The 27,495-nt window shown below is 37.1% G+C and overlaps 1 protein-coding gene across 1 annotated transcript; it reads right to left on the bottom strand.

Moving 5' to 3' along the window:
• Positions 1 to 4,384: 4,384 nt before the first annotated feature.
• Positions 4,385 to 16,881, bottom strand: EMC7 (ER membrane protein complex subunit 7). The gene is made up of 5 exons (XM_090270376.1): positions 16,566 to 16,881; positions 13,033 to 13,152; positions 10,162 to 10,300; positions 8,761 to 8,841; positions 4,385 to 6,111 (listed from the first exon to the last, which is right to left on the bottom strand). Exons 1-5 carry the CDS (start codon positions 16,796 to 16,798, stop codon positions 5,959 to 5,961), a joined length of 726 nt encoding a protein of 241 aa, XP_090126502.1. The 5' UTR covers positions 16,799 to 16,881; the 3' UTR covers positions 4,385 to 5,958.
• Between the last annotated feature and the right edge of the window lie 10,614 nt (positions 16,882 to 27,495).

Genomic DNA, 27,495 nt, shown 5'->3' with positions numbered 1-27,495 from the left:
AGTGGTTTGGATCTGATGAACTCCTTCAGTTTTACTTTGTCCTGGAAGCACTTTCTCTGCCCTTCTATTCTGAATGACAGCTTTATTGGATAGAGTAGTTGTGGTTGTAGGTTTTTGTTTTTCATTACTTTGAATATTTCTTGCCAGTCCCTTCTTGCCTGCAGAATTTCTTTTGAGAAATCAGCTGAGAGTCTTATTGGGACCCCTCTATCTGTAATTCTCTTCTCTCTTGCTTTTAAGATTCTCTCTTTATTAATTTTTGACATTTTGATTATAATATGTCTTGATGTAGTTCTCCCTGGGTCCAGTTTTTTTTGGAACTCTCTGTGCTTCCTGGACCCGTAAGTCTATTTCCTTCCCCAAGTTAGGGAAGTTCTGCTTTATTATTTTTTCACATAATTTTTCAATTTCTAGTTCTTCTTCTTCACCTTCTGGCAACGCTATGACTCAGATGTTGGCCTGCTCATAGCTGTTTAATAGGTTTCTGAGCCTCTCCTCATTTTCCTCACTTTTCATTTTCTTTCTGCACTGGTTGACTGTTTGTTCCTTCCCTATATTCCAACTTGTTGATTTGGTCCCTGGTTTTCTTTTCCTCACCACTTGTTTCGTATGTGTTTTCATTCATTTCAGCAGGACTAGCCTTCATTTGTTCCCCACCTTGTTTAAGATCTTCTGTTAGGTCTAAAAGCATTTGTATAACCAAAGCTCTGAACTGTGCCTTAGAAAGATTTGCTATCTGCTGATCCATTAGATATTTGCTGGCTTGTCAGCTGCATCACTGAGTATCATGATCTGTGCCATCCTGACAGTTTAGTGTTTATCTTTGCTTCCTGGGCGGAGCTGTCACATCTCCTATGCTACAGGGGGCAGAGCCCTGTGCACTGGTCACTACTGGGTGACCCTTATCACCACGCCATGGCGTTTTGTGTGGGGGTGGGGGTCCAAGATGGATTCCTACCGTTCACTCTCCTCTGAGACCAGGAACCTCCTCCTCTGTCCCCACCCCCTCCGGCCTTCACAGTCTGAGGCAATGGGGTTCTGCCTTTCCCGGTGTTGGAATTGCGAGCTGATGGGTCTGGTCTGCAGCCGGTGGTGCTCCCCAGGTGCTTCTCACCTCCCCTTAAATATGGGTTTCTGTGCTTACTGCCGTCCTGCCACTGTCACTGCTGCTGCTGCCACCAGCACAGTTTGACCTCTCCACCCCAGCTTCGCCCCTCCTACCCGTCCAGACAAGCACTTCTTTATAACTTCATATGTTGGATTTCCACGTAGCTTTATTTTCTGGAACTTCTGGTTATTCCTGGTTTTGTGGTAGTCGTATTCCTTCTTAGTTGTGGAGGGAGAAGTCTAAAGTCTAATTTCTAAAATAACTCTTATTTGTTTCTTAGGTCTGCCATAACACAGTACCATACACTGGTTTAGAAAAACAGATGTTTATTACTTTATTTTCCTCGAGGCCACAAGTCCAATATCCAAGTGTCAGTAGGGCCACGCTTTCTCTGAAGGCACCAAGAAGGATCTGTTTCAGGCCTCACCCCTAGCTCCTGGTAGCCTTGGGCATTTCTTCATTTGCAGATATGTAGTTATCTTCTCCCTGTGTCTCTTCATGTTATCTGCCCCCCACCCATGCATGTCTGTAGCCGAGTTCAAATTTCCTTTTATAATGACACCAGTCATATTAGATTATGTTACCCTAATAATCTCATTTTAACTTGATTACCTCTACAAACACCCCTTTTCTAAGTACGGTCACATGCTGAGGTACTGGGGGTTAGGACTCTTAATATATTTTGGAGGACACAATTCAACCCATAATAATAACCAAGGAAGGAAAAAATTTGTTTTATAGATGAATAAATTGTAGACCATTGGTAGGCAATATCAAATGGGAAAGACTTCAGAGCCACTACTGAGGAGATATGTAGAGGCAATGCCATCCCAGAGACCTGGCTGGACAAGGCAGTCTTGACTGGCATGGGGCAGTTACCTTGTATTTCTCAAAGTACGTGTTTGCCTATTCTTTCCTGGCCTGAGGAAATACAGGAAACTAAAGGAATGGAACCAGATTTTTAAAGTTCTTCGATATTTGAAAGGAGCACCTCTGGAGGCTTTAGTCCCCACATCTGGAGCCTAGCTTGAGCTAAACTCTCTGAGAAGGCAACTCGAAAATTCCTCAAAGGAGTTTCCTCCCTAAATTCCCAGTGTCACTTCTCTGGGGCCCTGAGGGTTTAACTCTTTATTGTCAGAGTTTATATTTTCCACTCCCCTCCCCCATAGTCCAGGGCTAGAATGGTTCCATTTCTTAATCTTCATGCGAAATTTTCATGATCATTTAATTCTAAATATTTTCTAATTTTTTACAATTTAGAAATGTTTTAAAATAGCCAAATATATGTCACAGGTACACATTAAAGGTGAGAAGAGCCCTGACTGGTGTGGCTCAGTAAACTGAGTGCTGGCCTGTAAACCAAAGGGTCGCTGGTTTGATTCCCGGTCAGGGCCAGGTCCCCAGTTGGGGTGCATGAGAGGCAGCCACAAACTGATGTTTCTCTCCCTCTCCTTTCCTTCCCCTCTCTAAAAATAAATAAATAATTATTTTTAAAGTGAGAACAAATGACTTACATTCATATATATGGAAAATTGATTTCAAAATTACCTAAGGAAATAGATATTAATCTTTAGTAATTATTAGGTTATTGAATTTTAGTGGAATTAAAGGCCTTGTCAAAAGTTTCCTGTTGGAAATGTTCTTCACAGCTAATTTTTATGGCTCTACTCATTCTTCTTATTTACTGCTTGACCTTCTTAATTTACTCCTCCCTCTTCTCAGGTTTGTCAGTCTGACTGCCTGGCTGCCTGGCTGGCTCAATCCTACCAGGCTGTAGCCATTGTGAAAGGCTTCAGTTCTCCTATGCTCCCAAAATAAAGTCAGTTGTGTTACTGTGAAAAAAAAAAAAGATAGGATAAATATTTAGTGGTATTTGGGGGGAACTGTTTTCTAATAAAGTTCTTTAATATTTTATCATCTTTCTTTCAAGAATATTAAAGTGATATTTATAGTTTATAGGCAACATCTAAATTTTGCCACGCCTATCTTCAAGTTCCCTTGAATAATACACTTTTATCAATTGGATATTCTCATATACCTTACAAATTAAAAAATAATGATGACAACAATCACACTTAAAGTGCTAAAGGAACACAGTACAACTAGGTCCTGTCTCAACAAACTCCTTGAACTGAAGGACTCAGCCACTAGCTTCTACTGTGTTTCCTAAAATTAGAGCTCAGCAGAATTTTTGTTGGGTTTAAATACAAAATGGTTCATAGATGATTGTAAGCATGCAAAACTATATCTATATATGACCTGGAAGGCAATAAACAAAGGTGAAAATATTAAATTTTTAAAATATATTTAATAATATTTTTAATACTTTACTTAGTCGAACACTTAAGAAACCTCAAATTTCCTGAAAGTTTGAGTGACTATTTCAATGAAAAAACTCCCCTTTATCATTATTTACATTCTTCATTGGGATCTTTAAACCTTTCCACTACTGAAAAGTTGCTAAATATTTGCTTCTTCCCTCCTGTCAAAGTAAACTTAAGGGGAAAATAAGACAACTTACTGCTCTGGGAAGGTTAGGTAAAATCCTGAATCTTCAAAATGTTAATGAGACTTGGGATGAATCCCAAGGCTTTGACTCCTAAAAAAGTGCTTAAAAACCTGGGTGCTATGAATGTATCCTGGGCACTCGGGACTTCCTGGCAAGAACGGACAACCAAGATTTGTTCTGCACAAAGTCCCTACTCAGGTTTAATTTAGTAGATTTAAAATATTTTAAAACATGAAGCTTACATTTCAGAGAGATACCACATGTAAACTGAATCAAAGAAATAATATTTTGTCTCCAAATGAGGAACAGTGAAAGACCCAAGGAAGAAAGAACAAAGAGCAAGTTGGCACTGATCATTGATTGTATGATTCTTAAGGGTAGGTTAAAAGTATAGTGGAATTTTAGATCTGAAAAGGAATTTACAGGTCTAATCCAAATCCTCAATTTACAGATGAGGAAACTTGAGGCCCATTTATTTATTCATTGAACAAACATTTATTGTGTGTCTACATGCTCAATGCTGGAAATACAATGAACAAGACATGATGCAAAGAGGGAAAGTGACTTGCCTAAAGTCAAAAAGCAAGTTAGCAGGTAAATAGGACTCTTTGTAGTAAATCCCTATTTTCTAACAACATACAATCATTTCTGCACCTGTAAGCACATTAAGCATTTGATGAAGGTTCTATGTAAAGATAATTAAGATTTTCATATGCAATTGATGTAATAACATTCTGCAAGGGATATATATATATATAAAATATTCAGATAGTGTTAGAATCAATGTAAAATAGCCACACATAATTTCTTAATTAACACTTGAAATGGTAATTTCCTTGGAAGTGCTTTCTAATTTCTTTGTCATTAAGTATTTCATATACAAATTTTGACAATCCAGATTTTGAAATTTTTCAACGTGACTTTTGGTCATACAACTATGACTCTTTACTATATTCTGTCTCCTTTAAATTATAACTTTCACTTAACTAGTGTTCTAATATTTTATTTTCAATAAATTATTCTATTTTAAAAGACCTACTTCTCACATTAACCAGTTTACCCACCTTAATCATTCATAATATAACCAGTTTGGTAATTTTAGTGTTATAATATAGAGACACAGTTCCTCCTTTATATAACTAATACAAATGTCCTGCACTGACACTTATTTAAAAGAAAACTTACGCAACTCATTTCAAAATGAACAATGGCACCTATTACAAAAGGGAAAATAAGTTTGTAGCCAAACTTTTTTGTTGTCGTTTTTTGCTGACTTAGTGACCTGAAGAAAAGCAATAGGGGAGTTCTTTAACATAGAAAAGGATAGGAGCCCTCTACTTAAAGCAACCCATAAAAAAAGGTGAGATTTCTGTAACTTATTTAAATAAAGTTTTTGAGACACTCCTCACTGGAAAGTAGTACTTTATATTCCAGCAACTCTCAAGAATCAATGATGGGAGAGAAGAGACTGTAAAAAGCTACCTGTGCTATACCACCAATATTATCATGAAGCACTGTCCTCAGACGCTAGAAGGCTCTCCTAGTGCGGCATTTCCTTCCCCTAGCCATTGACTCCCTATTATTGTTTGTGCTCCCTCTCTTCATGGTAAGTGCTGTTAAGGACAGGGACTGATACTATCCATCTCTGTTGAATCTTTCCTTGAATCACAGCACATAGCCAATACTCAATAACAAATACAGATGGTAACCAGAATTTAAAAGTTGATAACATCCGTTCTAATTCATATATCCATACTCTGAAACTAACTATAATAATAAAAATTGAAAGTACATCAGAAACATGTGGTTCTACCTAAATCATCAGGGTATGTTAAATGGCAAGGCAGGGCTGAGCATTCTGAACTATCTGGCTATATAAAAATCCATGGTTCATGCTCCTGTAAAAATACCATATACTTCTTTTTAGACAAAAAAGATCAAGTTCAAGCCTCAGAAAATGAAAAATATTAGAAAACTTTTAGGAATAAAGGAAACATTAAGTGGGAAAAAAAGACAAGATAATTTTATCTCTGGGTTAAAACATTTTAATATACATAATGTATAGTACTTCATATAATTTATTAATGTCATTTACTATAGGACACTGTTATTAATTCAGTGACATCAATATTGACCTCACACAAAAGAAGATGAAAGCTAGGTTTTCTGGTGTACCAAGTTCAAAACATGTACTGAAGAGTTATCACACACAACAGTTACAAGAGATCAACTTTAAGGATGACTCAAGTTTACAGTAGTTGCTTCACACGGTTTTCCCTCAAGACTTGAATGCCACCCAGTGCTGCCGTGTTTGTGCAAATGCCAGCTCTGGACTGCCCAACTACCTCCTTTTGCCAGCCCCACTTTTGCCTGTTTTGCTGCTGCCGCTACTAGACTTGCCAGATGATTTTGAAGAGAAGAGTCTTGTCATGAACTCAGAAACATCAGGCAATTCATGGTTGGAATTCAGCATATTCATTGACTGCTCCATTTCCTGCAGGAAGACAAAGCATAATGACATGAAAGGCTTAGGGATCCTTCGGGTCACTGAACAACTAATACTTCCATTAAGGAAGAAGGAGAGGCGTAGAACAAGTAAAAGACACTGGTTCCAAGGAACGATGCAATGCCATACCCAACAGCACCATGTTTCATACCTACTTTACACCACACATCACTAAGCATTTTGATCCTTACTAAATGTCCAATAAATGCTTGCCTAGGGTTTGATTCAGCTTACATTTTTATAAAAGGCATTTCCGCTGATAATGGACGTATGTGATCATATTCCTGCCATCTTATTGTATGTTTTCTGATTTAAATGCTTTCTTATTGTTTTGATGAGTGTTTTCTTTTTTAACTCATGCTTTCTTTAGAAGCATATAACCAGAATATCAAACTTTTATTATCTATCAAGACATCGGAGTGATTTGGAAGATAACAGCAGTTTTCCCAGGACCTGATTCCTAAAGCCCTGAGTAATAAATCTGCTGTATGACTTGGGTGACCTCAATTCCAGCATCAAAAGCAAGCAACACAAATGTTACAAACAAGTTACTTGCAGGACAGGATAAGGATCTGGCACTTTTATTTTGAGGTTTTGTCCTCCCCCTTATTGAACCAACGATCCATAAGGTACTGTGCCACTTTCGACAATATTAATGTAATGTCTGCTTCATTTGAATTTTACGTGACATTCCAAAAGTGAACTCAAAATTATGTTAGTTCAGACCTATAAAAAAAAAAAAAAAGCAAATACTATGTTAGCTATCACTTAAAATTGAACACCATTTCAGAATTAGTTTGGGCTTTCTCCTCAAAAGTAGAATTTATACATAGGTTTTCAAGGAGAAAGTGAAATAAGTCCAGGAAAAGAAACATAAAATATGAACCAAATATGAAAATATACCCTAATCAAGAATTAAACGTATATGGTAATAGGTCTTTAGTCCTTGCAAAAATATCAACTAATTTTTTTTTAAGATTGTATTTCTTTTTAGAGAGAGGGGAATGGAGGGAGAGGAGAGAAACATCAATGTGCCAAAGAAACATCCTTCGGTTGCCTCTTGCATACCCTCAACCGGGACCTGGCCTGCAACTTAAGCATGTGCCCTGATTGGGAATAGAACTGGTGACCGTTTGGTTTGCAGTACGACACCCATGGCACTGAGCCACACCGGTCAGGGCTCAACTCTATTTTTTAAATTCTGAAGCTCTTGAACAAACTTTTTATATTGCTTACCATGTACAAAACACTTTGCAAGTAATGAACTTTTAATTTAATGTGACTTCTGATACTGCCTTCTATGTATGCTACAGAGAGTTAATTGACTTAAAACATAAAAGAATTATATAGGACATATATTTTCTGGACAACACTGAAGCAGAGATGCCAAAATTTAGTAATAAAATATTATGAAACATCACAGAGCTTTCTTTTTCCATGAAGCTTTTTCTGCCATTCCAACTTGGAATAAATGCCTCACTTGCTACAGAACGTTATCACCTACTATTCTCAGCAAACATTTTAATTTATTTTATGTTTATCTTATTTTCCTATTTAAAAGACACACATACACACACACTTCTGATGGCAAGAACTTTTTATAAATCCATTCTATTTCCTACATTTAACTGGATTATGAGCTTGTTGATGACAAGGGTGATATAATTCATTTGCATATTCCCCAATACTCAGAACTTAGAAATCAATTAGTAAATGTTTTTCAGCAATGAATAAGATGTCAACACATTAATACATTCATTGTGATAGAAAAACTTGGAACTAAGAAGATATTTATTGATGTGGAAGAATGGACAATGGTTTAAAAAAAAACAAACCTGTAGATTTTATATGGAAGCCAATATTTAAAAGAGACAAAGCGTGGCTCTAGCTTTGAAGCATCCTACTTGGCAACTCCTCTCCCGCTTGCCAAACCAGTACAGTTCTGTGGTACAAAGTCTGAAAGCTACTATTCTATCTTTTCCCTTGGTCTATTCAAATTTTTTTCATGTGTCTGAACACATAACTGTGTACTCTGAACAGTTTTATAAAGTAAAAATAGATTATAGGAAACTATCATTTTGCAAAATATTTGGGTTAGGTATATCAGGATTATTAAGCATTTCAACTATTTAACAAGTGAGGCACAAAGAGTCTAGTACTAAGTAGAATGCTTTAGCCATGAGAAGAGTCCCAGGCCTTTATCAAGCAGAACCAACTAAATTTACCTGTTCCAATGGAAATGACTAACAAAGTGCCAGGAACATAACACTGTATTAATACAATCTCTAGATAAATTTGGCTTGGAAACCAGGATGAAATTGAAAGACCCTAGCCACCCAGCCGCAGTGGGTGAACCAGGCATCAGAATATGGTTCACCCATGGATGTGGCTCAGTGAACTGAGCACTGGCCTGTGAACTGGAAGATTGTAGGTTCAATTCCCAGTCAGGACACATGCCTGGATTGTGGGCCAGGTCCCCAGCTGGGGGAGCACGAGAGGCAATCAATCAATGTTTCTCTCACATGTTGATGTTTCTCTCCCTCTTTTTCTCTCCCTCTAAAAATAAATAAAAATAAAATCTTTGAAAGTTAAAAAAAGAATATGGTTCAAATACCCACAGCTGGGCAATCATCTTACCCGTCTCATGTCAGGATCACTTGTGTTGACCACTTTGGGCAGAAGTACAAATATCAACAATGGAAGAACCATCATCATAACCTGTGGGGGAAAACATTCAGAAAATGTTTCTTTCCACTTAACAGTACGACAAAATCTGCTCCTAACAACCAGTGATAAAATTGAAGATTTAAATGTTGTATACAGAATAAAACTAGCAGCAGCAACTTCAATTCTACTGAACCAGCCCTGCTGATAGCAGAGTGCTCCTCAATGTCTGACTGTTGCAGAATATAAAAGCCTTATCTATATGTGTTTGGACTTTATCAACACCGCACTTTGTATTTGTGCCACCTACCATTCTGCAGTTTATAGTTTTATTTAGCATGAATAATTTGCAAACAGAACTATCTATTCACTCTCTTCAGTCTGTAGTCTGGCATGGGGATTGGTGATTCTCAGAGCCAGCTGGGCTGCTCTTTCCAGATGACTTTGTGGTTCTTGGAGAAAACAGTATATTGCGCCTCTCATTAATGTACATCCTCTACAGCCTCCAATATAACACTAGCCAACTACTTTAGCAGATAAGTTCAAAAGATGACCTAGAAGCTTATAACACTGGATATGCTTTCAAGGAATTTCAAAAAAATGAGAAAATGGAAGATATTTCTCATTAAGTTTTGAAGTCTTGTTGCTGATTTCTCCCATCCACTCTACCCTACTGCTTCTTTATCCCTGAGAGGAGATTCTAGGTACTAATTTATTGCTCTTCAAAGGATCTACAGCCCCAAACATTCCTATATGTGATCCAAATAGCTATCAGGAAGGAATACGAACAAAACTTAGACAATTTTAATATAATAATTCAACTTGCAAAAGCAGCAAAAAAAAAAGTCAAATTGTTTCTAAAGAATGTATTCTATTAGTATTTTTTTTAATGAGTGGAAAGCATCACATCAGTTTCATAATAACACCAAATATTTAAATTACCACAGAATAAGTTCTCTGCTCACTATACATGTCAAAAAGGAGAAAAAAACCCTTACTATGACGTCAGTAAAGGGCTGGTTAATAAATGATAGCACATTCATCAATGGACTAAAACGCAGGCAGTACAAAAGAGATCCCTTATTTTATCACATACTTACTCTATTTGAATTTTAAAACATTTCACCATAAATAAGTATTTATCCAATTTCTGTTGCACAGTTCAACATCAAATCTACCATGCAATTCTCACTGTATCATTTTCATTATATATTCCCAAGCCACTATTTTCCTGAAATCCACAAATTATTCACAATTATCCTTTCATCCAGCAATCTGACGTCAGCTTTCTATCTCACAGGGTTTAAAAGTTTTCAACTGCCTCAAAGCAAATTAGAGATTAGTAAAACTACTTCATTATAGCCTGATACATACCATTGGGTTCATGAGAAAGTCTGTCCAGCCCCATGATTCCCTTTTAATAAAGTAAGAAGGTGGACCCGAAGATTTCATTTGGAGAGGATAGGGAAGTCTAACCACTTCTGATGTTTTGATGTAATTCACATATCTTGCTCTGATAAAAAAACATGAAAAAAAGTATCAGTAATTCTATTAAAAGCATTATTAGTTAAAAAAAACTGCCTATAACACACTAGAAATGCCTTATAATTACCTTTAGCTTTTCTCAAGTACTTAGGTATCTAAACTTTTGATCTTCAAAATCTGATCAAAGTAGCTTTACCTTTATGTCTAAAATATTTAGCAAAATGTAGAGAAAGAACACAGGACTTAGAATCAAGCTACATATTTAAAAGAACTAGCTATACATATTTATCTAGCATTTCTGAGGTTTTACATTCTGCCAAAATGTCAGAAATGGAAATCCCACATATATTTGAAACTAACTTACCAAGTATGTTTATAAAACACTGGTCAATAATAATAGGATCTTATCTGAATTCCACTTTGTTCTCTACTCTGTCCCACCCCCAATTATTAATTATTGTTTTTTTACCTATGCTTCAGGCATCCAATCATCAGGAATGGATCTGAGAATATGAATCCCACTGCTGCAACCAGTCCTTAAATGCTAAAGCAGGAAGTACCCTTTACCCAAGGTAAAAAAGCAAATAAAACTTTATATTTAGAAAAATATTTCTATTTGCTTAGATTACAAATTCAAAATTCAAACAGAGTAAAGATAAATAAAAATATATCATCTTTCAATAGACAAATATCCCCCTTTAACAACTCTCATTCTCTCCAGTATTCAGTTGGCAATTAAAAAAAAAAACTTTAACGTGTCTATAATGTATACTGTAATCAACATATCCACCCCATCTCCAACCTTGCAATTCAAAATGTATGAAAGTCATGATAAATCCTTTAAGTTTTAGATTTCTATACTAGAATTTTACATGTATTTTTTTTTTTTTTTAAATCTGTCTCTAAAAAGACAGGAGAAAGTCAATACTAAATAAGGTTCATGTACTTTGAAGCAATTCATTTATTCCATCAAAGGTTATTTATAAACATATTTGTAAGGTATTAGCTTCAATTCAAGCTTCACCATTGCTCTAAATAGCCGACATCAAGAAATATGATTAGAATTTGAACAAAGTAGAATCATCTATGAACTGAACTTCAAAAAGAATGTACTTTGAGTGACATCATGGTATTTGTCTCATGATAACATTAAGAACTTAAATGATTGCAGAATCACCGTCTCTGTTCATTATACATGCTAAAAGAGGAGGAAGAAAATCTTACATATCCATGAGTAGGAGCTGGTTATAAAAATGATGGGAAATCCATCAATGGACTAATATGCAGGTGATGTAGAGGATAAGATAGCTCTATGTGTCACTCTATTTGAATTATAGCACACTTACATATTATACTTTAAAAACTTCTAATAAAAAGATAAAGCAAAGAGAGAAGGAAAAAATTTTAAGAGTAAACAGTAACTCAACTGTAAATATTGTGGCACTAGGTGAACATATCTCTTATGATGTCTGCTCAATTTGGGTTATCTACAAATCAACCTGAATAGGCTTGGCACATACTAAAAAGGTTAGAAAAACACAGCTCCTTCAACCCCACAATTATTTTTGCCATTGGATTACTTGTGCTTTATTACAGCAACATGGTATCATTTTGTGGTAGCACAAACAAAGAAGAGACATTACTATTTAAAATTTTCATATTTGTTAATTGTACCTCAATAAAGCTAGAAAAAATAAATATATAAAATTGCGTCATATTATTTCCTGGTGAGATTACAACAGAAAAGAATACTATTGGCAGCAGATAATAACAAAATTAATAAATAAATTGGGGATTATAACAGAAGGCTGCATCTGAACACTGTGGGTATCTATACAACTGATTCCAACTGCAAATGTGTTAATAGTATTCCATATTCAGAGCCTGAATTAGTCCAAAATTCTTTTCACCTCAAATTCAAATCACATGTTCACCTACTTATTCTGAAATTTTTTCCTAGTCTGCCAGGCTCTAATGATGTACTTTTACTTTTCTTATCATGATCCTTACTTACTTCGACATAAACTCCAAAATGTAAGCTATTATTTTCCCAAGAAATATTAAATATTCCACAAAGAAAGAACTATGAAAGTTTCTAGATCATACTTCAAATAGGTACTAAGGGGTGTTATCAAACTATCCTGATGAAAAACAGGTAATAAATAACATTTCCAATTTAAAAAGTTAAATTATTTCCAACTTTAATCACATATCAATTATAACTTTCACAGTGCTTTTTAAAAAAAATCCTCACCAGAGACTATGCTTATCAATTTCAGAGAGTGGGTGGGGATTGGGAGAGAGGGGAGGGAGAGAGACACACACACACATTGATTTAAGAGAGAAACATTGATCCACTGTCTCCTGTATGTGCCCCAACTGAGGAACAAACCCATAACCTAGGTATGTGTCCTGACTGGGGATGGAACCTGCAACCTTTTGGTGACAATGCTCCAATCAACTGAGCCACCTGGCCAGGACCACAGTGTTTTAGCTTGAATAGTAAGTAATCTTACCTCTTCGCTATATAATCATATAAGGAGCTTTAAAATAAATTTTAAACCAGAGCAGAATGAAGTTCAACTTTACAGTACTATCAATCCTCAGAATAAAACAATATAAAGATGTTTAGGATGTTTTAAGGAATACCTATATTTTAAATAAGAAAATTTTCAACCTTAACTGTAGATTCTAAATATAATATACAATGAGGTATTCAGTAGCTCAGACTTCAGCAAAAATTAAATCAGTTGCTCTCACCTCATTTTTCCTTTTGAAGTAATATCCACTCTGATGGGCTCAAACCTGTAAGCAGGAGATATAACTTCCACCACATAAGATCCAGAGGGTATATCATGAACCACAAAACTCCCATCTGTCCTGGAAAAATGAAAATCATATCTAGTTACTACTGATCAATAGTGTATCCTTTTCTTTAGTACATCTGTTAATCCCCAAATCAATTCCCCCAAGAATGACATTCAGAGCAATTAGAAAAGACAAAACAAAACAAAACTAGCAAGAGTTGTCTCATGCTTCAGATTCCGTAATTACACTGAATGGGTTCTGAAAATACCCCAGACAGCTCACAGTAGCAGAGAACCCTGACACAGAAAGTACTTCTGTTCCCTCTGTGGAACAGAGATAACAGGTGACAGAAGCACAGTTCCTATTCGGACGCCATGTCTTTATTCAAGGAAAACTATCAATATACATTACATTATTACTACAATATTAGTGTTTCCAATTCTGCCAACCCCCTCCAATAATTTCTAAATTAAAATGGCTTTTTTAAATAGTTTTAATTTGTTCTTTACCGTTCTTGCTTTCCTGATTTGTTCTAAACTTCCTGGGCTTAGAACACCATCCCTTTAAGAGCTGATAATTTCATGTTCACAGCTCAAAATTAATGTTTTGATAATGAGAAAGTGCCATTCTGAGGAAAAATAAGTTTCTGTTTCAGGAAAACAAATGATTGATTCTAAAGGGACCAACTTTATCACAGAATTCCCAGTATCATAATAATTTAAAAATAATGTTTATTAGGCTCTTTCACTGTTAAAGGAATAATTGATTCCTGCCACATCCACAACATTTAGTGCAATAGTAAGAGGAGAAGATATTCCTTGCTACTTCAAAGCACACACTAAACTAAAACAGAACTGAAATGTAAACATCAAGTAAATTTCATTCCTGAGCTAGAGGTCTTCTGTTTGCCCCTGAGACCCACTCTCTCCCACTCTTCTGTCTGTGCTCTGGTGAAGGGAAGAAAACGAGCTTAGCATATTTTTCCCCAAATTTCCTCCTTGAGAGGCCACTTCTGACTGGCTGTGTCAAGGCACACAGTTGCTCTTAAGACAGTCCTTGCTTCCCTTTTAGCTTCCAGTATTACTTCCCTTCCTCGCTTCAGCCTTAGAGTTGGTAATAGCCTTGAGGTCGTAAACTACAGGGTGCTATGCAATCTGGTTGTTCCCCAACACCATGACTACACTGTTTAATCCTTTCACTGAACTTTCCTCGAATTATCTAATTTGAGTGTATCTTCTGTTTCTTGAGGGGACCCTAACTAAATGAATTGCAAAATATTTTTCAAGGTCCAGAACAAATACAGAATTAAGCTAATGACTGTATCACACAAATAATAGCAGAACAAAGTGCCTATAGAAAATGCAAATAGAGTTTTCATCCTAAGGTAAATATTTTACTTTAGAAAAATGACATACAAACTTTATAATGAAATTTTAAAACTACGCTTTAAATGTGTACTCAACAATATAAGGCCTTGTTGGATCATAATTTGAGAGAGCAATTACATAAAAGCATTTTTTAAGATAAGTGGGAAAATAGAAATGGACTGGGAATTATTAGATGATGTTACAGCATTATTAATTTTGTTGAATCAATAATGGTATTGCATTACTTTTTAAGACTTTACCTTCTAGAGACACATGTTTTTACAAGGGAAATCATATCTTTAGGATATTTAAATAGTCTAAAAAAAAAAATGAGGTGTAAAGGAGACATGAAACAAAACAGTAGACTGTGATTGGTACCTAAGGATTCACTAAGCTATTCTGTTTATTTTAGTTTATGTCTATAAATTTCCATAATAAAAAGTTCATAAAGGTACAGTACATAATCTTCCTATGTCAAAAATTGAAAACTACCTAAATGTCCAAAAACAGAAGACTGATTAAATAAATTATGGTTTACATACATAAAATGAGAAGTGATAAAAATGAGAAGTGGCATGAGGAGTCTGAGGCCAAACTCCCTTCATCTCCATTAACCAAGCCCCAAGCAACTTCCAACAGGCATTAAATAGAAATCAAAATTGCATGCTAGTTATGCATAACAGGTACAAAACAAATTGCCTATCCCTCTTCCAACAAGTTTGCCAGAGTAAACTCTTCATATTAATTCTTAATCAACGTTCCCACATGCAAATGGAAAAACATGAAATGTATCAGGAACTGCTCACAAAATATTAAGCAAAAAAAAAAGGCTAGAAAAGATAAAATAAAATGTCAAGAGTTGTTACCTCTCCTTTATTATATTTTCTTGAATACACATATTACTTAGATACTATTTTTAAATAAAAATAAGTGCTTTTAAAAAGAATTGTATACTGCAGAATAAAAGGGCAAATGGTCAAGTAAGGCTAATTTTCCAAAATTTAATGAAAGCTTTATCATTAAAGCATCATTAATTATGTTAAACCTAAAGAATGCTCTAATGTAAGGTCTTTAGTAACAACAGCATTAAAATAACAGTTGTGAGCTTCTTGTCATTACTTATAAATCTGAGGTTGAAATCCTCAAAGACAACTGGATAATCTGAATATTTGCCAATCAAATTTAGAACTAAACGTCAACATTTAAGTGGTCTGGTTTTTAGATACCGCTTGCTGGTGCACAAACCCACCAGAGTAATGTAACACTTGTTCCCTAAATATTTTTTCAGCTCGTGGTTTCACTTTCGAAGCAGTGATTGACAGATTTAAACATCACACTTGTCTAGAGTCCTGAAAAGGAGGCTGCGACAAAATGCGAGTGCTAATAAATTCAACATATCTTTTAATATAGGTTGAAATCCCACTTCTAATACCTGGTGAGGACAGAAGCGTGTAAGCAATGCAATGAAGCCCTAGTCCCACATAAATGCCAAGTGTGATGTTGCAAATCCCTCGATGAATTGAAGTGTAAAAAAGAACAACAATCCCACCTCCACGCGAAAAAGGTGCTTTCATTAGGGACTCCAGGGCTTATTAATTTAGAAGCAGCATTAGCCTCCCAGTTTAAGTCATCACCAGAAACCCTTTGGGCTTTCAGAATTCCCATTTGCCTAAGGATGTTTCTACGCAACATCAAGCTACAAAAAGACTGAAATGAATGTAAAAAAAAATACACAAAAAATTGAAAAACCCGGCCAGATTCTGGGAAACCAGATGAGAGGCAAAAGAAAGACTTCAGCAAGAGGCAAATAAGGGGTCCAGCTGTCCCCAGGGCCTAGAAGTGGTTGTCCCCATAGAGGGCCAAAATGGAGTTGAAGGTAACCGACCTCACGGCTCCGGCCCTGGGGCAAGCACCTGCCACCCTCATTTCTGAGGTACGAGACTGGAAAGGAGAAAGCTTCCGACTGCCTCCCAAGGTCTCCCGGCAAAGACCGCTAGCGGCGCCCGCCCCCTCACCCTCCGACAGCGACGATGGCAGGTCTTGACACTTAGCTCTCCTGGGGGGACTTCCCCTCCGGCTTCCATCCCACCGCTCTCCCGCGGCCCTCGGGATGCTCACTTAAGGAAGCCGACGTGCTCTTCTCCGTCTACCAGCACTCGGGCCGCCGAGATCCAGTCTTGAGGCTTCACTCCTGGAACAACCGCACGCCCCTCAATCTTGAAGCGATCTCCCATGCCGACCCCAATCCCACCCGACCCGTCGGCAGAAGCCCCGGGGACCTCCGAGCTCTGGGCTTTCCCTGCTAGCAGCAGCAACAGTACAGAGATGACGCCCCACGGAGCGGCCGCCATGACAGCAGCTCTCAGCGGTCGGGCCGACAGCCCCAGAAGCCCTTCCAGTCTCCCAGGTGCCGCCACCGCCTCCAGTGACGTCATCCTTGCGCGCCCGGTTCTGGCGCAAGCGGCGGCCTCAAACCGGAAGATACGAATCCTTGGCCAATTGACTTGCGAGGCGGAAATAAGACGGATGTAGCTCGCGCTCGGAGTTGGAAGGTGGGTCTGAGGAGCAAGCCAACTGAAACGGGCCACCCACAAAACCAGTGTGTTGCTGTGGCAACCACCGAGGTCGAGGACTTGAAGGGAGTAAAAGACAAGACTGAAAGGACCAGGGTCTCCAGTAGCCTCTGCAAGTGACACTAAGGCTTCATTAGACTTAGATCCAGAAGAAAACGTGTAAAAGTAGATTCCCTAAGACGAATGAGATGAAAAGGCTCCCGTTTTTGTGTTCAAAGAAGAAAATGTCTCTGCAGAGAAAATAGCTGGAAAAAACATGTAAACTATTTACGAAGCGTTGCCTCTGGCGAAAAGGGGAAGAGTTGGGGAACGTTTATCTGATACTACACCATTCCTCCTATTTTGAATGCTTTATGGTGAGCATAGCAACAACGGTGTTGATGGTGGGGCTCAGCCGAGATTTCAGAGATCTCCAATCCTTTCATTTTCTTGATGCTAAAAAGGGAAATGATTTGCCCAAGGCTCCTACTGGCCTAAACATTGTCCTCTCTACTACAAATCTCTAATCAAGATTATCAAGGGAAATGCATGTTTTGCCCTGTGCAGTCTTAGTCTCTCACGAGAAAATAACAAACTTTGAGAGAAAGAGATACAAGAGCCAAGTATTCTGAGCCCCAGGCTGGGGGTGTCGGGAAGAGGGTAGGTACTCTTATTTTCCCGAGCATCAGCAACTGCTTCTTAGGGGTACATTGCCTAAGTCTTTTGAAGATACCCATTTCTTCTCATTTGATCTTTGGAAGGAGCAGGTCTGCTGTAAACAGATTATCATGTCTGTAACCATTCCCACCACCAACAATCGTCATAACTATGCTCAAGTATGAAATAAAATTTCACTTTTCTAAAATGATACAAAACTTACAAATAGGCTGAAATAAAAATAGCTTCAACTCAAAATTTTATGATTTTCTTGCACATATTTTTGGTGACCCTGCTTTGCTGGTGTCTTACACACATGTTTAGCCAGACTAATAATCAGTGTTGGTCTCAACACCCAAAGCAGAAGCTGAGAAGTTTACTTTTTATGTGGGGCAAAGGGTGGAAAGGGACCCGCAGCAAACAGCAACTGAACTTCCTATATTCCCATATCCGCCTTTCTTTTTCTCCCTACTTTATTGTCAGACTAATACCAAACTATCCAACGTTTTGAACCCCTCAAATGCCAGACTTATACCTCTACAGTCATTAGATGGAGGAGAGAAGCCTAAGCAATGTTTTCAGGTAGTGTGAAGTTTTATTATATATTTTTTTCCAGGTAGATCACAGGAATTGCATAGATATTGGATGCCAAATTATATGAGTTATTCCAGAACGTAGCTCTTGGACTTGTGCCTTATAAAAGAAACCGTAATTGTAATGAAATATGTTAGATTTTGTACTTGACTTGCTAGGTCTGCCCAACCAAATCCACTTTCTGCTCTTCACTGCTTTGTGCCCTGGAAAGCTGGACCTTGAACAATTGCAAAAACTTGTTTCCTTTGTCCTCTGGTGCTTCTAGTTGAGTTAAGGCAATAGGAGGTATAAACAGGACATCCCTTTCTGTCTTACCACTACCCATACTTCTAAAAAAAGTTTAATGGAGGGATAATTTACAATTACCCCTTGAAGTCTCCCATCTACTTCCTGCCAAGACCCTGACCCATATAGATTTCAGGTAGACCTATTTATCTTAATTATGGAAAATACTGTTAAAGTGAGAGGTGACCAGCTTAATATCTAAGCCCTTTGCTTTTCACTCTCTTCCTTTCTTTGCTGCCAGGTTCTTGGCTTCTTCCAATCACGGCCACAAGGGGTTGAACCAGGATAGGAACACATATAACACTGAAAAAACAACACAGAGGTTCACTCTAGGTATTTTACAGATAATATTTATTTTTTTATGATTTCCCTGATTTTTACAATGTTTTCATAAACATAAATTATAAAATACAGAGTTATTCTTAAAAATAAAGAGAGGGCCCTGGCCAGGTAGCCCAGTTGGTTAGAGTGTCCTCCTAATACGCCAAGGTTGAGGGTTCGATCTCTGATCAGCACACATACAAGAAGCAACCAATGAATGCATGAATAAGTGGTAGAACAAACATCTCTTTCTCTCCCTCTCCCTCTCCCTAATCAATAAATAAAAAATAACGGGAGAAGCTAAAATTGATTTAAAATATATATAATAGAATTTACTTCGAACTCTTAAAATTTGAATCAGCCTAAAAACAATTGTAAAGTTTTCATGATCACTTAAAACATTTGGGGCGTGATTAGGTCATGAGGGTAGAGCCATCATGAATGGGATTAGTGGGTCTTACAAGAGACCCCACAGAGATCTCTAGCCCCTTCCACCATATGAGGATGCAGAGAAGATGGGCCATCTGTGAACCAGGAAGCAGGCCACGACAGAATGAAACCCCCGGTGTGCCTTGATCTTAGCGTTGCCAGTCTCCAAAACTGTGTGAAATAAGTTTCTCATAGTTTATAAGCTCACCAGTTTGTATTATTTTGTTATAGCAGTCCAAAGGAACTAAGACAACTAGTGATGTTCAGTATTTTTTCATGTGCTTATTAGCCATTTGCATATTTTCTTTGGAGAAATGTCCATTCAAGTCCTTTGCTCATTTTTTAAGAGTTGTTTGGAGGTTGTTGTTAGGTTATATATATTCTTTATATATTCTAAATTTAACTCCTTGTAACATATATAATTTGCAAATATTTTTCTCACATTGTATGGGCTGTCTTTTCACTCTGTTGATAGTGTCCTTTGATGAAAAAGTTTTTACATTTTGATGTGATCCAATATGTCTACTTTTACTTTGTTGCCTGTATTTTTGGTGTCATATCCAAGAAATCATTATCAATCCAATGTCACAAAGCTTTTCCTTGTATTTTCTTCTAAGAGGTTTATAGTTTTCTTACTATCTTTTTATGAGCACCTTTTCCACATTTGTTGGAAGGTTGCTCTGCTTCTTGTGGGATCTGAACTACTAATTTTTTTACGGGTAGAGTTATTGATCAAGGATTTTTTTCTCAATTATTTCACTTACGGAGATGTGCTCTTTATTAGAATGCAGAGTACTACCTAGGTATAGATTCTTCTAAAACTGACAGTGCTTCTCAATTTTCCCATGCACACATATCACTTGAGGATTTTGTAAAAATGTCCTTTGTGATTAGGATATTCTGTATAGAGTCTAAGGTTCTGCATTTCTAACAAATACATTTGTGCTGCTAGCACATGGACTATACTTTGAGTAGGGATGTGGGAGTGGGTAGGAGATCTGTGATCATCAAAGTATGACTCTCTGTTCATGGGTCAACTATGAGGACCCTCCAGTTCAGACACTAAAATACAAGCTCTTTCTTTAGTTTTTATGATCACAGACAAGCAGTTCCATAAAGTTTCATATAATACTAAATGCTATATTTTGTGAATTATTATACTAAGAACTATTAAAATTTGGTATTTTTGAGCTACATTAGCAGAGTATTAGAGTTTACCACAGGACCTTACATCAGTTTAGGAGGCCCTAGGCATTTTTGCCTTTGTAGACCCCTTCCTACACACACACACATACACACACACATTCAATTCTATTTTATGACTGCATTAGTATAAAGACAAATATTATCCAGGCAGATTCATTATTGTATATTCATTATTGTTTATATAAGTTGGTCTTGGTTTACTGAAGACTCTAAATGAGAATTTCATGAAAAGGGCTGGCGGCCGTACAGTACTTGGCAGTTTGCTGAGCTCCCACAATTAACGAGCAGAGGCAGATAGTTAGAGTTCCTACCACTTTCAGACAGGATGCTGTCTGGAACACTGCATCAGCAGTATTGTGAGCTGGTCATAATTTTCAGTTGCTGCTCTTCCTACTCTTAATTATGAGTCCCTGTTAATGCACTTTATCTGTTAATTTATGTGAGAGTCAACCCTATAAAACTTAGTGATACAAATGAACATATTTTTGCCTATAACTTTCCAAAAACAGACTTTAAGACACATATTATTGTAGTTCAAATGTCATTCAGTCTCTTAATACTAAAGTAGAGATATAATTTCCAACAGTGTTTTTTAGTTGTCAGAATATCTCTATAAGTTCATATTCTTCTTTTATAAAATACATTAAAAAGTGACTCATACATAGGTTTTCTTTTCTGTACTTTGTTTTACATATGAATAATCAACTTGAATGTTGAAGATGTCATCAGTAAGTTTAGTAGAACCTGATGCTAACGAGGTAGTGGCAATATATCGTGAGTAGGCTAAAAGTGACAAAAAGAGATCATAATAGTTTCAGGAAAGGTGATCCATTATAGAAGGGCAAAGTCTGGAAGCATCAAGGAAGAGAGAGGAGAATGCTTGTCCTTCATTCTGGCCCCAGAAAATTATATCAGAGAAGGGACTGTCTCTTGGATGCATAGCTGACTTTTGCCATAACTTATAATTGAACTGCAAATTTTCTTTAATGCTGGTAGGAAGTGTCATGTCCATCTGAAATTAGTGTCTCAAAGCTTCTTTCACCCGGGCCAGACTATCTGAATGGTCACAGTAGTAACTAACATTTGTCTGGCTTATCCTCTAAAATTTGAACCTTGTATCTCAAAGTAGCTACAGCCAGGAAATATCTCTTCCCAACAATAATCTGAGTTGTTATCTTAGCTTCTGCCTGCACTTGATTCTCATTGTATCCAGAGCATTGAAAGTTAACATTGATGGCCAGTGAACCACTGGTTAGTGATGCATTTGCTGTTTTTCTCTTGGGATCCAGATCAAGTTCTGGTCTGTGAGAAAGAATGGGGAGAAGGAAATGTATGCCTTGAAAAAAAAGTATTAGAACCAGAGTGCTTTGGCAGTGAGGACACAAATGATCTTTTTCTTTTGAGCTTCAAAAAAAGCAAATGAATCACAGGAAGCTGAGGTACATTATATTTCTCATTTAGAAGAGATCTACTGGTGATAATCACCAGGTTTTTAGAAGGTTCTGAACAACTCACAGAGAAAGTAGGCAATGTTTAAAACTCTTAATCTGGTTGCTACATCTAATATCATGCTATGGAAATGAATGTAAAATAGAACACTTAAAATGCTTTGACAGCCCTGGCTGGTGCAGCTCAGTGCCTTGAGTGCTGGCCTGCAAACCAAGGGGTTGCTGGTTCAATTCCCAGTGAGGGCACATGCCTGGGTTGCAGGCCAGGTCCCTAGCTGGGGGTGCACAAGAGGCAAACACACATTGATGTTTCTTTCCCTCTCTTTCTCCTTCCCTTCCCCTCTCTCTAAAAATAAATAAAATCTTTTAAAAAATAAAAATAAAACCTAAAAACAAAAAGGAATGCTAATTGCTTACAAAAAATGCTTTGACAAAATGTAAGATCACATTCATTTTTTTAATCATTTGGGCTTCTATGTTTAAACAAATCTCTATATAGAATTACTAAAACTGAATTAAAAAATGAATTGTGATTATAGTCTAAGTCATAAAATTCTAAGTTCACCTATATGGAAAATAGTGATGACCCACTAGGGAACACACACAGCTTACATCAAACAGTGTGACGTCCTGTGAACCTCCGGAAAACAGTAATAAGGGAGTCACTTTCTTGAGTAAAGATTTTGGCTCAGCTGAATAAAAGTTCTGATAAAGGGTTAGAACTAGGACCAACCTATGGAAGCTCTAGAGAAACAGATTTCGGCTTATTATATGGAGATTCCCATGAAGGGAATTCAAGGAACATATGGCTGCACATAACTTTCATCTTGGGATTTTGTGATTCTTTATTTGGAGTCCGAACAGTTGTTGTTTTAAACTCCTTGAGATCTTATTAATAGTGGTTACAAGAGATACAACCATCATTTCTCACATGCCAAGTGAAAAAGACTCAATATACACAAAACAGAGTGGAAGCTATTATCATTAATAAACAATCTTTCAACAGGATAAACATGAGATAATCAGTTCTATTACATTAGGTCATACCACAGATGTTGCCAATTGATAATTATTCTATCAATTTAGACAGGATGATGGTTTGGAATGTACGCATTGTAATTTAGTCACTCCAAATTTCCTGTAAGGTCCTACGAAAATTTACAAACCTGAGAATTATCATCCCTAAAAAACCCTCCTACCATTCTCAGACCTCAGTGACTCTTAAATGTCTTGTGTATCAGAATCACCTGGGAAGCTTATTAAACATCAGATGCCGGGTCGCCACCCACAGTGATTCTGACTCAGTGGGTCTGGGATGGGGCCCTGCATAGTCCTGTGTTTACAAACTCCCAGGTGATTCTAATACACCAAGTTTGACAGCTACTGACCTATCGCAGGAGGAAGCACTTTTTACATAAGTAGCCTAGTAAAACTCTTAGAAAACAAAGTATAACCTAAGTGCTTAGCTTTATTTTTAAGCATAATGCTTCCTGTGTGGCTACTATCAGCAAATTTCCAGAAGTAGAAATGTTATGTCCATATATCAGGATACTAACAAATTACTCTCCAGCTCCAACTCAACACTTAAAACAGTGTATGGGGTTAAGAATATATACATAGGCTTTGGAGTCAAATCAGAGTTTGAATCTGGGCTGTGTATTTTACTAACAGTGAGACCTTGGCCCCAGTGGCTTTACTTTGCTAAGCTTCAATTTCCTCCTCTGGAAAAAGCAGGAATTAAGAGTACTTACCTCACAGGGTTGTTATGAAGATTAAGTAAGATAATGTAATGAGGCATGCAGCACAGTCACAAGGCATGTGAAAAGCACTCAATAAATATAAGTATTATTATGGTGACTAATCACTAGATTATTTCAGTTTGACCTTGTTATGATTAATACAGAATTAGAAATAGGATCAATTTCATAAGCTTTCTGTGACCATATATTTGTTCGAGAGGGCAAAATATATGTTTCTGTTATACACACTATAATAAAATGTTTTATCTATTTTAAAGTAATTTTATCTAGTCCCTTACATTCTTCATTTGTTTATATCACTTAGAAATAAACTCCCCTATAATTATGCAGGGAGTTCATTTTACAGAAAGATATTAATGGCCTGAAAAGGACATGAGAAATATTCGAAGTCACACAAGAGAAATAACTATGGAAATCCAAGATTTGGGGGACTGATTTTACATCCCTGACCAAACTTCTCCCTTAAAACCAGCATGTTTTTCTAAGACAAAAAATAAATTAGTCTTACAGTGGTGAAAGGAATATGTCCTGATACCAGATGAAAAAGCAGTAACAGTAATTGGCAAACAGCATTAATCATTGTTCTTTTAGCTGGATTGCTCTGACCCATTAAATTAAAATGAATATGAACAATTTTCAGATTAAGAATCTTCAGCATCTCTATTTCCAATAGAGCAATTAAATTCCCTTATCCCAGGCTTATTCAACTCTGGTTCTCAGAGGTCCCGTATTTGTTTCTATGAGAACAAATTTTCTCTTCCCAAACACTTTATGGTTTTGCATTGGTAGGTGGTAGGCGGTGAGGCAAGGTAGAAAAAGGCCCAAAGGCTGGCAGTGAAATCCCCGAACAGAGTTGGATAGTGCTGACAACAGAGTCAGTGAGAGAGCCTTCTGTTCACATTCATCTCTGGGAACAGTCAGAAAGAAACCATTATGGTGGGGGCATCGACCTTCATAGCAGATCTACTAGTAGGGATCCTGATGAGCTGCAGGAGGTCCCCTGGGTTTTATCATAACTATCAGTGCACATCTATCAAACAGTGAAACTGTAAAGGGTACTGTGCTGGGTGTTTTACTGTAACAATTAATGTCTATTTGTTACATTCATTCTGCAACAAAATATGCAGTCTTACAATTAATGATCCATGTGTAAAGCAGCGAATCCCAGTAGCAGGAACACAGGGTTTGCAGATGTGCTCATTGCCAGCATGGCAGGGTCCTGTTACAGGAGCTCTGTTACTGAATGAATCTTCCCTTTACACAAAAACAGGTGCCAGTTGGTGGCTACAGCCAACAAGAATGGGAGACTGATAAGTACAGGTATCTGGGTCTTATCTGAATATTCTGATTGAGTAAAAGCACTCAGTAGCCCTTTGTTCCTTTGTTTACTCATTTATTCAACAAATTTGTATTGAACATTTCTCACTTAGGATGCCCGGTACTGGGAGCTGGGGATACAATGGTGAGTTAAACAAACTGATCCTACCTAAGAAGCTACTGACAAATAGGTCAAATACAGTATAGCCAATTATACTTCTGTACTACGCGATGCGGGAGTGCAGAGTGCCCTCAGAGCACAAAGGTGACACATCTGACATTAACAAAAATTAGAAGTGAAGAATAAGCTAAGCCTCAAAGATTCAAGAGTTATTTTAGTAGGAGGTGGGGAGGGTTGTTGGAGGGAAAAGGCAGAGAGGGAGGAAGGGAGGAGTGTTCTTGGCAGAAAGCACAGCAAGTTTCAAAGCCTGGAATTGAAATTGCAGGGTGCGTCAGACAAAGTGACTGAAGAATACACTGGCAACCAGGGTGTGCATGTGTGTGTGATGTCAAGATGAGATGAGGCGGGAGAGGAAAGCAAAGCCAAGAACATGAAAGGCCCCGTGAGCCAAGGTTCTTTATCCTGAGGTAAAACACCGCTACTGAAATGTTTTAAATCAGGAAACTACTTGATTTTCTTGTAAGCTGGAAAGATCCCTCCAGCTATTTGTTACAAAAGATAAAGGAGAAAACAATAATTTTGTTAAACTCTTGCCTCATACAACCAAATAGGTTCGTGAAATTTTACCATCCGATATATTACCCTATAGTATTTCCTAAATTTATTAAAACCGTATTAAAGTGCAAGGAAGGTCCAATTAGGTCACTAGCAGCAATAAATTGATGTCATTAAATCTGACAGATTCTGAGCCAAACTGAAAACAGTTGGTTGGGCTTTTATGTTTCTGTTATTGGTGTGAGTACTTTCACCTCTTACCTTTCTAAAGCCTATCTAATCCCAACCAACTGTAAAATAGGAAGAACACAGCAGTTCGGCCTATGTCAGTAATAAAACTATTCTAATTAGAAGACAAAGATAAAGAAACTCTACCCAGAGTAAGCTTATAAAGTATTTGAACAAATTTGGTATTTGATCTATACCAGCAATTTTCTACCAGTGTGCTCCAAGAATTTTTAAAACATGCAATACCTGACCTCTTTTCCCTTAGACTGTCAAATTAAAATAATGACAACAACCAACACAACAATAGCCATCTCATGTGAATGAATCAAAATTATACCTTTTTTTTCTTTTTTTGCCCTGACCAGGTGGCTCAGTTAGTTGGAGTGTCATCCATACACCAAAAGATTGTGGGTTTGATCCTGGCCAGGGTGCATGCAGGAGGCAACTGATCAATGTTTCTCTCCCATATCGATGTTTCTCTCTCTCCTCCCTCTCTAAAAATCAATACACATATTTTTTAAAAATTTAAATTATACCTATTTTCTTGTTAGATTGGCAAGAAATATACCTTTTGGTGTGCCACAGAATTTTAGTAATTAGTTTATGTGTGCCATGAAATAAGAAAGTTTGAAAATTGCTGATCTATATTATCTGAAGTTGCTGTTTGAGTACAGAGAACTTATTTCCCAGATTCTTGCACACTAAAATAATCAACCTTATCCAACCACACCCACCAAAAAAAGAAAAACATAAACAAAAACAACACATACAACCACACTCCTCCCTGCACATGCTTTATGCCACTGATTTCACCTTTTTTCATGGGTGTACCTCCTCAAAAGCCCACAAAACTTTGCACACAGCAGGTAGTTATACATAATCTTTTCAATAAAGATATGGTTTTAAATCTGTGTTTACATGCATAGCAACCTGCTGCCCAAAACACACATGAAAATGTAACTCACAGTTTCTATTCTCTCAAACTTTTGTGTTGAAACAGAGGGGAAAGAGAAGTAGTAGGAACTTCTGAAAAGATCAGCCCAAGAGATGTCATCCTCAACATGGACAAAGGGCTGTCAAAGGGACCCTAATTGTGCTGACTGTGTGCCCCTCTTATTGTAAAAACTTGATATTTAAAATATTTGAAATTATAATTGCTATCCTTGAAGGGTGAATGACTCCTGGGCTTTCAAAATGGTCTGTGGTACTCCCCGCCTATGCAGCCACCCTCTGTTTTTCTGAAAGAACAGATCATGTGGTGAGACTCACGTGGAAAACCTAAGACACAGGCAAGAGAGGCCTGTCTGACTTAAGCATGAGATGGCTCTAGTCTTAATTTTCAGTCTGCCATATTACTAACATCTCATTCATGTTAGTAACATTTCTTTTGTTAAAATCTCAGTTGAAAACAAAAATAACAACTACAGGCAGAAAACTACAGGCTTCTTTTAGAAAGTCTTCAGAAATCATTGTTTTATTTTTTTCTGTGCCTTGCTCTAACAGTCCAATCAAGAAATCTTGATTTGTAGCATTTTCCAATTTATGTGGTATAAATACATCCACTATGACCAATTA

Source organism: Furipterus horrens, unplaced genomic scaffold, assembly GCF_987537825.1.
Source record: "Furipterus horrens unplaced genomic scaffold, mFurHor1.1.pri manual_scaffold_3, whole genome shotgun sequence".
Taxonomy (NCBI): Eukaryota; Metazoa; Chordata; class Mammalia; order Chiroptera; family Furipteridae; genus Furipterus; species Furipterus horrens.
Note: the sequence above shows the minus strand (reverse complement) of the source record. Positions and strands in the feature narration are given on the sequence as shown.